Source organism: Pelophylax lessonae (genome assembly GCF_965119305.1).
Source record: "Pelophylax lessonae genome assembly, chromosome: 3".
NCBI classification, from domain to species: Eukaryota; Metazoa; Chordata; class Amphibia; order Anura; family Ranidae; genus Pelophylax; species Pelophylax lessonae.
Window position 1 is genome coordinate 91941560 of NC_138770.1, and position 12599 is coordinate 91954158.

Consider the following 12599-nt stretch of genomic DNA (forward strand, 5'->3'; position numbering starts at 1 on the left):
TAATCACACCAATCTTTTGGTTATTACTGTTTATTTCTATGAGTGGAGACAAGTGCTTAAAGTGCATATAAAGGGGTTCATTTACTAAAACTAGAGAGTGCAAAATCTGGTATAGTTATGAATGGTAGCCAACCAACTTCTTTGTTTTTTTTATTTTTATTATTATTATTAAGGCTGGGAATTAAAAATACTGCATAACAAAAAAAATATATAAATAATTTCATACATTTTTATACATACGCAGTCTTATATTCATATATTTATCGTGAAGAAAAAAATGCCCCTTATTTATAAAGTAAAAAAAAAAAGGGAGGGAAGGAAAAAAAAGGGGGAGGGGAGAGCCCCCCAGACCCCCCCGCCAGCGGGGCCTCCATGGAGGTAACTAGCTACAAACCTATACGTTGCTCTAACCGCTTAATAAAGCGGACCCTTCCTCGGTTAATAAATACCTTTCCCACCTCCCCAATATTAATACGTAATTCTCATACTGGTGTTTTGAGGACCAGACCAGATCCTCCATCTTACTGATGGCTTCCACTTTACGCACCCAACTTGCCACCGAAGGGGGGGACATCTGCTTCCAGTATAAGGGTATACAAGACTTAGCCGCACTGAGGAGATGACTAATAATGACTAATAATACCTTTTTGGAAAACCGACACCAGTAAATCCGAGACATTTAACAAAAAAAAGGCTGGGTCATTTGGGATTGCATGTTCGGTGAATATCTGCGTAATCCTACGGACTTCTGACCAAAAAATGTGTAACATGGTCCCTTCTGCGCTATTACACCGCCAGCAGCGATGCCAATCAACTTCTAATTTCAGCTTGTTCAATTAAGCTTTGACAATAAAACCTGGAAGCTGATTGGTTTCTATGCAGATCTGCTCCAGATTTTGCACTCTCCAGTTTTAGTAAATAAACCCCAAAGTATTTTTTTTTTTCTGGTTTTGGATTAAGTAGAGTAGGGTTAAATCTCAATGCAGTTTTTTTGCCATCTTTGTCCCATTTAAGATATTTCCTTTTACTTCCGTCCAGTTGACCCAACAGGAAGTAAGAGGATGTTTTTCAAAAGAGAGCTAAATCTCTTGACAGTTGTCACCAGGATAAGTGTCACCAATGATAGATTTCCTCTTTATTACTGTTCTCTAATAACATCTCAATCATTTGGATTTACCTTCACTTTCAGGTCACCAGGACAAATAGATAGGTTGAATCTAGTAGGGATATAGACAGCAATTAAAACCAAAAAATCCAAGGTTCTATTCCTAATATACTGGATCGAAAATGAAAATAAATAAATAAAAAAAATGGGCTTTATATACACTTAAAACACCCCATTGACTTCTTCAAGCTAACATTAAATTGAAAAGATTTATTACAATAATATGTGTCTCCTTTCCCCCCACAAGGCCATAACAATAGTATCACTTTCTTTTTTTGTTTGCCTATTGTACCCTATGGCAAATATATAAAATACATAAACATTCAATTTGCTGATAAGTTTTGCTTCTGAACATTTTCTAAACACAGCTAGATAAATCTATAGAGGAAGAAGACCTTCCTATGGAGACTTGAACTGTCTTTTTGGCATAAGTGCACACGTCTGCCAAAGACTCACCCCCTAAATTTAATTTGTATATGACCACATTCAACTCTGTATTTTCCACGGGCAGGCTTTAAAAATACCAGGAATGTTGGCAGCAAACGAAGAGGAGCAGCAATCATGTTTTCTGATCATAAAATAATGAAACCGAAATTTAAGACAGGATGCTGTATTTACAGAATTTTCATTGGCTACCATAGTAAAGGATTCATATGATAGGAAGGGATGTGTGCAGGTGACTTGATTTACAGAAAATCTTGTAATTACTGTCAGTCACCTCTATGCCTGACACTGTGATTTCTCATAAGTATCAACATAAAGGAATTAAAAAAATAAATAAAAAATTGTTCCTTTTTTAATGCTGCCTGTTTTTGCCCTCGGCTGTCATTGTGGGCCTACATTTGGGGCAAACACCCAAATGTGACAGTTCTGACCATACACATTCTTTCTGTGCAGGTGAAGCTGTCCATCTTGCCCGGGATTTTGGTTACATCTGTGAAACAGAATTTCCAGCCAAGGCGGTGTCCGAATACTTGAACAGACAGCACACAGACCCGACCGATCTGCACTCCAGAAAGAACATGCTGCTGGCCACAAAGTGAGTAACTGACTCTGCAAACTCAGATCATTGATCCTACATGTATGTTTGTCAATGGGTGATTACTATTCTAAAAATAGAATAAAGGAGGAGAGTAAGATTTATACAATGATATAATTTCCATGTTATGAAGTCTAGTTTGCCTACAAGAGCTGAACCTTTTTGTTGCACTCTATGCCAATCTTCTACTGTAATCCTCCTCAATCCAGTTTTTTCTACCAAGAAGCAATGCAAATTGGAAGAAACAGTTGGATCTGTGGGCAAGGCTGATAGGTGGATGATATGAAATGTCACATCAGTCACTGGTGGCAACTCGTCAGCGACAGGATCATAAAGGGGACATACCTGCTCCTAAGGTGTGCCTTCCTCACAGGATAATTGCAGCAGACTTTCTCTTGCCATGTGTGACATTTCACCAGTTCAGCCAGTGGGGGATAGATAGTGTGGTTCATGATCCAGTTGCTGGATTGTCGCCACTAATCGACAAGATTGCTAGTGAGGTATGGCCCTAAAGCAAACTTGAGTTAAACTAACACATATTGAGTATACTATACATCTCACAAATGGTTCGGTGCAGTATCATAAACTACTAAATTTAAGGTTGCTATTTTCTTTCCCTGGTGCCTCCACCAACCAACACTGTAGATGATTGGCTGACTCTTCTGGGCCCAGAAACAGCCTTGTACGTGGTTGATATATTCTTGCATTACTATTTATTATCTTATTCTTGACGTTATTCTGCCCATCTCACTACATAATTCCTTTTTTATAGACTGGTGTTGGTCATATGGAGGCTCCAACATGTTGGCAGGGCAGATAGGTTAAGGCATAGAGAGGTAGGACCACTAGATAAAGCTTCTACTGGCTGAGCAGGTACAGAAGCACTATGTGCCACAACAATAACATTTTCAGAGAAGATGATCCATAGTACCACTAGCCAGAGTGGAACCAGAATGCAGCACCTTTGTATGAAGCTGGCTTACTAATATCTCAAGTCTTTGAAGAATTGATACTCCATCTACAATGGTTGTGATCATTTTATCAGCAGCTCTGACTGTGAAAGGTTATTCTCCGGTCAATTTCTGGGTTCTGGAGGTTGTGCGCCCCCTGCCTGCATTTATGCACCAGCACAGAATTCGTTTTTGGCCCAAAGATGGTTAAAGGATTATCACCGACAACTCACCAGAAACTACTCCTGTGTAGGAAATAGGTGTATAGATGCAGATATCAGTATCAGGAGATTGGAGAGAAATGTTATTTACTTCACAACTGTCTCTTTCCACCATCTTGGTCATAAGGCGGTGGAAAGTTTAGTTTCCATCTGCAAGGTACAATAAAGCCCCGTACACACGCGCCGAAAATTGGCAGGGAATTTTCATCCAACGTCCGATCTGCCGATTTTCGGCTTGTTAGTATGATGCTTCCGACAACCGACTCCGACTTTTCGGCCAAAAAAAATCGGGTGTGCATGCTATAAAATTTTTGTTGGCCGTCAAAACACGACCGATTTTCGTGCAGTCAGTACAGATTTCAACAGGGAAAAATCTTATGAGCAAGTCTGGGCATGCTCAGAGAAGAAAGAACACAAAGAAAGCAAACCAACACATGACATCACTTCTGAAGTAGATTTTTGTTGGGCGAGAAAATTCGTGTGCAGTCTAGGCACATTCCAACCAACAAAAAAACACTCTGGACAAAAGTCGGACGATTTGTAATCGTTGCGTGTGTACGGGGCTTTACCCATAGCAATCAATGATCTTTCATTTTAGTTGCTATTAGTTTCTGATTCTTGCACATAGTTGTCACGTTGTGTGTGTTAAGCCCAACATAGCTTTCAGCTTCAATCAGCTAAATAAATTTTAGGTTGCATCAATACAATAGGTGTGTAAAGCCATATAGTTGACTTTAATTGAAAGTGTACAGTTCATTTTCTTTGAAAAGCAGCCACAGCACGAGCAGAAAAGTCTCTACCTTGCCACCATGCTGTAGAAAAGGGCGCTTGCTCCCTGAGTGGAAGCAGTGATTTTGCTGAAGAGGTCCAGCACATCCCATGCTGAGTCAGAGCTAGAGCTCTCCAATCACCAGGAAGCTTTCTTGATTGCAGAGAAATTCGTTTGACTGAACCGAGGGAGTGTTGGATCCCTCCCTCCACACAGAGAGCCAGGGTCTTCTCTGCAGAACATTGGCAGGGGACAGGCTTTTCTACTCAGGCTGTGACTTCTTTCCAATGAAAGCAAACTGTAAGACTTTGAATAGCTTTTTTATGCACCTGGAATGTATTTAGCTGATTTAAACTAAAACTTCATTTGGGATTTAAGGATGAGGAACTCTCGCTGGATCACAAGATGCGATGTTATACAGTAGGTCAATGGGGCTCGACTACACAGGAATATGATAAGCAGGATGTGGAAAATACAATATCTTATTTGCCTTTATACCACCAAATAATTTCTAGATTAAAAAAATAAAAGTTTATATTTATAAACAGTGTTTGAAATTTCTGGGCACCAAGCCCAGTAATGTCAAGCTGTGTCATCCCAGTGGAAAACAATTCCTTCTCTCGACATTTTCTCTATTAAAGTTCCTCAGTTTGGGGAATGATAAAGTGGGCATTTTTTAAGATCACACATGTGATGACCCATGCAATATATACGGAAAATGTAAATTGCTTTCATGATAACAATACTTGCCCTTTTTGGTGAAAGTAGTTCAGAGTTAATATGATTTTTTTTTTTAGCTGGTACAGCATTGGAGGTCAGACCAGTATGGGTTCAGACTTTAGAAAATGGTGAATCAGAATAGTGTGAATATAGAGTATATACGGAAAGGAATATCATGCAGGTGTGTCTTGGAACATGTAAAAAGGAAAGTTTGGATTAATATGAGCCACTAGATGAGGTTAGGTAAAAATTATGCAACTCCTCAGTAATATGATGGAGTTTTCATTAAAATGTGCAGAGAGAAGTGATGGGCCCAGATTTCGGCATTCCCGGGCATTCTTAGCACTTCGTAAAAATTATATTAGTCAGATCTCATACCATCACCATGCAGGATCCTTGTGTATGTATGTTTCTTTGTGTGTGCACTCTGCAGTAGTCTCTGTGGGTGCTGATTGTCCAGTAGGTGCATATGTGGGAGCATGGGTCTACAAGGCATTCTCTGGAACCATGGAAGTCTAAAAGGAAGATTGTGGGAGTGTGGCAGTCTATAAGGCAGTTTAGGGCAACATGGCATTCTCTTTGACCATGGCAGACTATAAGGCAGTCTTTGAGATGGTGCTGGGCTGCAAGGCAATCCCTGGGTACATGACAATATACAAGGCAGTCTCTGGGAAAATCACATTCTGTATAGAAATCTCCAGGAGTATCACAGTCTACAAGGCTTTGGAAGCATGGCAATCTAAAAGGACATCTTTAGAAACATGGCAGTCTACAAGGCAGTTTCTGGAAGCATCAACTGTTTTCCAAGCAATAAGGGGAGTAATGCAGTCTACAAAGCAATCTCTGGAAGCACGACACTCTACATGGAAGTCAAGGCAGCCTAAAAGGCAATCCATGAAAAAAAGGCTACAGACCAGTCTTTTGAAGCAAATCAGTCTAACAATGAAGTATCTGGGAACAAGGCAGTCTTTTAGACTTGATGGTCTATAAGAAGGTCTCTGAAAACATGTTAGTCTGCAAGGCTTTATTTGAAAGCATGGCAGTCTAAAAGGCAGCCTCTGGAAGCTTGTCTGTCTACAAAGCAGACTCTGGTTGCATGGTAGTCTACAAGGCAGTTTCTGGGAAGATCACATTCTGAAAGGAAATCTCTATCAGCACCATGGTCTACAAAGCCCTTGAAGCATGCCAATCTACAAGAATGTCTCTAGGAACATGGCAGTCTACAAGTCAGCCTCTGGAAACATTACCAATCTACAAAACAATTGTGGGAGCATGCAGTATAAAAAAGCCTTCTCTGGGAGCATGGCAATTTGCAAGGCAGTCTATGGGAACAAGGCAATCTTTGGAAAGCTGTCTTTTGAAGCATATCAGTTTAACAGTAAAGCATCTTGGAATAAGGCAGTCTACAAGGCAGTTTTTGAGAGCATGGCAGCCTACAAGGCTGTCTCTCTAAGCTTGGATGTCTACAAGGCAGACTCTGGGAGCATGGCAGTCTACATGGAAGTCAAGACAGCCTACAAGTCAATCTATAGAAAGGCTGCAAAGCAGTCTTTTGAAGAAAATTAGTCTAACAATTAAATGTCTGGGAACAAGACAGTCTGCAGGGCAGTCTTTTAGACTTGATGGTTTAAGCAAGTCTCTGAAAATATGGTAGTCTGCAAGGCATTCTTTGAGAGCATGCTAGTCTAAAAGACAGCCTCTGAAAGCTTGTCTGTCTACAAAGCAGACTCTGGATGCATGATGGTCTACAAGACAGTTTCTAAGAAAAATCGCATTCTGAAAGGAAATCTCCAGCAGCTTCATGGTCTACAAAGCTCTGGATGCATTCCAATCTACATGGATGTCTTTTGGAAAATGGCAGTCTACAATTCAGTCTCTGGAGGCATTAACAATGTACACAATTATTGTGGGAGCATGCAGTCTAAAAAGTCTTCTTTGGGAGCTTGGCAATTTGCAAGGCAGTCTATGTGAACAAGGCAGCCTGCAGGGCAATCTTTGGAAAGCCGTATTTTGAAGCATATCAGTTGAACAGTGAAGTATCTTGGAATAAGGCAGTCTACAAGGCATTTTTGAGAGCATTGCAGCCTGCAAGGCAGTCTATCTAAGATTGGATGTCTATAAGGCAGAATCTGAGACCATGGCAGTCTACAAGGCAGTATCTGGGAACGTGGCAATCTACAAGGCAGAGCGGTTTAAGAAAGTAGTCTTTGGCAGAATTGGGGTCTTTGTCATTTACAAGACAGTCTTTAGAATGAGAGTGGTCTACAAGATAATCTCTTGGAGCATTGTCTAATAAGGCAACCTCCGGGAAAAAAAGAATAATACATTTTTATGGTTTATAGCTGTTTGAAGTGTGAGTTGCCCAGTCTGTAAAAACAGCTTTTTCTGGGTGGAGACAAACCACATATTGCTGGGAACAAAACTAACCACATTATTGAATATAACTGAGCAATCTGCATAATACAAGCTGAAAGATTACACACACTGTGATTGTCACAGGCACATTTCCTGTAGTTACATAGCAAATCTCCAACCCCTGCTTTAAAGAGGTATGTTTTTGTTTAGTGATCTGTAGCATTGAAGACAAGTAACTAATCTGAGGTCCGTTTGCTCCATTCACATCAGTATGGTTTTATTTTTGATGGGTTTCTGCTGGGTACTTCACTTTCTACAATCACTGCATTCAGCATTGCCATGTTAAGAGCTTCAGATTGTGACTTGCCAATATATTTACTAATGTATGCCAAGCATGCTGCCAGTAAGGTCTGCAAAAACTCATGTTCTTAATAAATGTTCCAGACAAGTAGCCTGTTAGGTGGCAAAGCTAATATCAGGGTGGCAATTCTTGGGTATTTAGTGTGAAAAATAAGTCAATAATGGCTAGTCCAATTTCTCTATAAAAACTTGAAATAGCTGTTTCCTGTAATACCAGTGCTGTTATGCTCACTCATTCCCCAGAGGCATTCACTCCCTTCCAGCATTGCAGCAAAGACTTTAGCAAAGTCTTCAACATTTGCCACTTACAGAAGTGTTGAATAACTCTGTCCTCTGGAGCATGCTGTGATTCCTACCTCCGACTCCCTATGTTACTACTGAGTCCCATAGGGGGAGATGCACTAAAACTGGAGCACTTACGATCTGGTGCAGCTGTGCATGGTAGCCAATCAGCTTCTAATTTTAGCTTGTTCAAAAAAGCTTTGACAATAAAACATGGAAGCTGATTGGTTTCTACGCAAAGCTGCACCAGATCTTGCATACTCCAGTTTTAATAAATCTCAGACACATTGACATAGGGGCAGTGCTTTAAGTGGGCCGGTATGCACTGGTACTCAGTACCGCCACTTCCAAATATGGCTCTTGAGCATACCTCCACCTCTACGTGTGCCTTAGCGTACCAGTATGCTCATTTTGGACATCTGCGCCCTCAATTGCTCCCCCAAGAATATTTCCCACTCCAGAGCCAGACCAGTCACCACCAGTGAGTCCCCCTGCTCCGGAGTCCCAGCCCAGGCTAGGGGGGGTTCTCTGTGGGGACCCTGATGTGGGGTAGGGGAGGGGAGCGACAAAATTTATAGGCTATAATAGAGTACCGGCACCTCTTTTGGGCCACTTAAAGCACTGCATAGGGGTCGGAGGATGGAGCTACAGTGCTCAGTGAGAGACAAAGGCCCCAATACTCCTTAAAATATTAAATACTAAAGAATTTGCTGAAGGCTGCAGCTCTAGAACAGAGGAATTTATCAGACACAGGCTGCTAGAGAGGTAAGTACTATTTTTTCTGTTACAGAGAAAAGCTATTTAAATTTTTTTAGAGAACGTTAGGGTCACTCCGTGTATGGGAGACAGACGCACAAACGCAAACCACAAAGAGGCTTTGAATTGTGCTAGTATCTGCTCTATACCAAGGGCACAAGCAAGAAAAAAAAAAAAAAAACATTTACTCCATTTCTAACACATGTTTTGCTTAATGTGATTTGAATTTCATTGTCTCATTTTCTGAGGTCAGGAGATAGGAGTGGCTCAGACCTTTAATAAGTTGCAGATCTCTTACTGCTGACTTTGAAGACGGATAATGCTTGACTTTTTGCCATTTACTTTTCAAATTCAAAGTTTCCTTTCAGATTTCTCCAGGGTGATTGACAGGTCAGGAAGGGCTACAATTATTCTATAACACCCTTAACCCCGTTGAATAATTATATATATTACCAATTAGCATGGAATCAAGAAACGATGTTAAGAAAAATGAAATGCTTTCTGTAAATGCTGTGTCTTTTTGAGTTTTTATATATAAATGCGATTGTGATGAGCTTATTGCTAGTAATATTGTCCATGTTAATTTAAATTCAATCAAAATTATGGTACTGGTAAATAATGTATTTAAAATTATTATTACATTTTATAAATTGTATAAATGATTATTACAATTTTTTTTAATTGTTTCTTCGGATAGTTTGTATACGTGCGACATCCAACACTTTTATGTTGAAGGTTTTGGATAGATTTAGGGCACTCTTAGAACATGCATCACAGGAGAGATTCATTATTTATAATTGTCCTGGTGATCTTTTTTACTGGGACAGAAAGTGATGGAAAATCCAAAATTTTACAGTTGTCACCAGAACAGAAATATATGTAAACCTGTGCCAGTAACAATTGTCTAAAAGTCTCACCCTTCTCATTTGGAGATAGCTCCTCTCAATTCCTATTATGTCAAAGAGAAATGTTTTTAGTAGGACACAGGAAAAAAAAAAAAAAAAAGCCAGAGTTTCCTTGCGTTATCCCAAACTAAAGTAAAAATATTTTGCCCACAGATATACTTTAATTAATTCTAGGTAAATGGTTTTCCTCTCCAGCCACCATTCAGTGCTGCTGACATAAACCTAGGCATTTAGTCATGTGATTCCTGCTAAAGGAAAGGACAGAATTCTAGTTGGCTGATTCCTAGCACCAATGGGAGCAAAGAGCATCCATTTCTCCAATAAGTATTTCAGCAATGCCAATGTAATTTATTTATGCCAGCAAGGCTATTAAAGCCGAGTTCCAGTCTCCTAGCCAACATTGCATTAATAGCTTTGCAGAGATCGTTGTAATTCCTGATAAGCATAATGGAAAATGTTGCCCATGTACACATTGCATCAACTTAAAAACTGCTTATTTTTCTTTTGCCCCCTCAATTCTGGCTGTGGACATGCAGGATTTGGGCAGCTGAAGCCGGCCTGGCTTCATTTCCTGGATTTTGTGCAGCTGGCTACCCAGCATGCACCTCCGGATCATGCGCCTGCGCAATAACAACACTGCTGCGTGCTTTGTGTAATTGCATTAGACGCCTAAAGACTTCTGGGATTGATGACATAGATATCCCAGGAGTCAATGGGCCTGGTTGATGATGTAATCGCCTAGGCAGCTGCGACCGGAAGTACTAAAAAAAAGGTACTTTCTGCAGGAATTTCAACACATCAATATCCATACCTTAATCCACTAGCGATCTACATTACAATGTGGGTAATTCTTAAAAATGACTGGGGCTCCACTTAGCTTTCAGTTAAAGTTTTAGTTTAGTTCCACTTTTAAAAATAGTAACTTCTTTGAAGGAACCATAACTTTTTTGACTTGCGCATTTTGATTGGCTACCAGTATCTCACCCTGTTGTGTTTTCTTTCCCCTCCAGGCAACTTTGTAAAGAGTTCACAGACCTTCTGGCCCAGGACAGAACACCTATAGGTAACAGCCGACCTAGCCCAATCCTAGAACCAGGAATCCAGAGCTGCTTAACTCACTTTAGCCTCATCACCCATGGCTTTGGCTCCCCGGCTATCTGTGCGGCCCTTACGGCCCTGCAAAACTACCTTACCGAGGCCCTGAAGGGAATGGACAAAATGTTCTTGAATAACAACAGCACCAACAGGCACACATCCGGGGAGGGACCGGGCAGTAAAAACAGTGACAAGGAAGAAAAGCACCGGAAATGAAAGCTGGACCTACTCTAACATCTTTCATTTTAGCTTTAACAAAAAACAAAAAAAAAGAAAGAAAAATATTGAACTGGCTTTGGAGAATTACAAATATATATCAGACTGCGCCCATGACGCAACCCACGGACATCCAGCACGCAATTGGGTGCAAAAAATCTCTGTCAACGACTTCCTTTGTATCCTCTTCATTTTTAAGAATACTTTATAGTAACCCAATTCTGGAACAATAACAGAACCGTCTATCGGAAATATATGGAAGAAAAAGAAGCTTTTTGTTAACTCCTTGAGATGCACAGCTTTGATTAGAAAATATAAGAACGTTATGGAGAAGATCTGGGGGCCTGCAACAGTCGCGTGTGCTGTATGGGCTCCTTGCCGCAGGAGGCAATGGCATGCAGAGATTTGGTGGCCACTGATCACTACTCCAGGCATCTGGTCCTTGTGATATATGTGTACTTTCAGAATCAGTTTTATTGCCAATCCTTTGTCCTTTTTCCTGTATGAGCAACATTTCATAATTTTGCTCCCTCAGATAATTCATGTTTTCACTGTAAATGGCGAGCTAGGAAAATTCTCAAACTATATATATGTATTTTCTGTTCTTTTTTTTAACTTTTTTTTTTTTTTAAGGTTTTGCTTGTAAGATGCCATCAACAACTGCTCTAATTTCTAATCCAAGTTCAGAGCACTCATAAAATTATACTCATAAATTATACATGTTATAGCAAAAAATACATAAATAAAAACATAATGAAAAAAAATGCACAGAAAGCACTGTTAGAATAATGTCCCTGGTTTAAAATGATACATACAAGCACAGAGATAAAAATTGCATTATAACATAACATAACCCACACGATCTCATACTAAATATGGATAAATATATAACATTCCATCACCCAATTCAGTTTCTTGTAGACACATCAAGAAAAGCTGAACTCTGGTTGGTTGTCAATGTTGATTGCACTTAACCATTGTCCTTCCTTATATAGTAAAAAAAAATTGCATTATTATTTACGCCAAGAGGCTCATTTTACAAAATTCTAACACAAGAATAAGGAAAAATAAACAATAAATAAAAAAAAATTACCTGTCAATTCCTATAAAAATTAGGACCCAATGCTGGTATGTTAGCTGTGTGCATTGAACCTCCAGTATAGTGATTTCAAAGAATAACTTTCCTTAAAATAATACGTTTTAAATGCCCCTTTTTGCCTATAAACCCGCAGATCTCACCAGAGTACATTTGCACATGTTGATGATACAATCATAATTACTAAATTAAGTGTTTTGCCAATTCAGTGACTTTCACGGCCATTAGTTATTTGTTCACCTGAAACTAACGCTTCATTTGAAATTTAGAAAATATTTATTTCTCGTATTTATATAGCACATACTATACAGTGATTTACAGAGTACATAGAATTGTTCATAACAGTCCCTGCCTAAGGTCCTTTAGCATAGTCGTGTCCATTCGATTATATACCTGTTTTTGGTGGAAACTGCAGCACTTGTAGTAAACCCAGACAAATAAGGGAGACTATACATACTCCAACAAGTGTTTTTTTCCCTGGATAGAAATGGATTAAAATTGCAACCTTTTAGCTGCTATATTGCAGTACCTGGTCATTTTTGATTAAAAAAAAAAAAAAAAACGTTTGATTTTATAAAACCTTGAATTATGATTCCCTAACAATGTTTCGTTAACACTGTTTATGATTAAATATATTTCCAGTGAAGAAAAATAATTTCATTTCATTATA

The 12599-nt window shown here is 39.4% G+C and overlaps 1 protein-coding gene across 6 annotated transcripts in view; it reads left to right on the plus strand.

The window, feature by feature from the left end:
• TFAP2B (transcription factor AP-2 beta) overlaps positions 1–11915 on the plus strand; it is an 87647-nt gene extending 75732 nt beyond the window's left edge. For all 6 annotated transcript variants that reach the window (XM_082249627.1, XM_082249628.1, XM_082249630.1 and 3 more), the window contains 2 exons: positions 2063–2204; positions 10533–11915. In XM_082249627.1, the coding sequence (XP_082105753.1) occupies positions 2063–2204; positions 10533–10833 (443 nt within the window). In that variant the 3' untranslated portion in view covers positions 10834–11915. The remainder of the gene's footprint in view (positions 1–2062; positions 2205–10532) is intronic.
• The last annotated feature ends 684 nt before the right edge of the window (positions 11916–12599 follow it).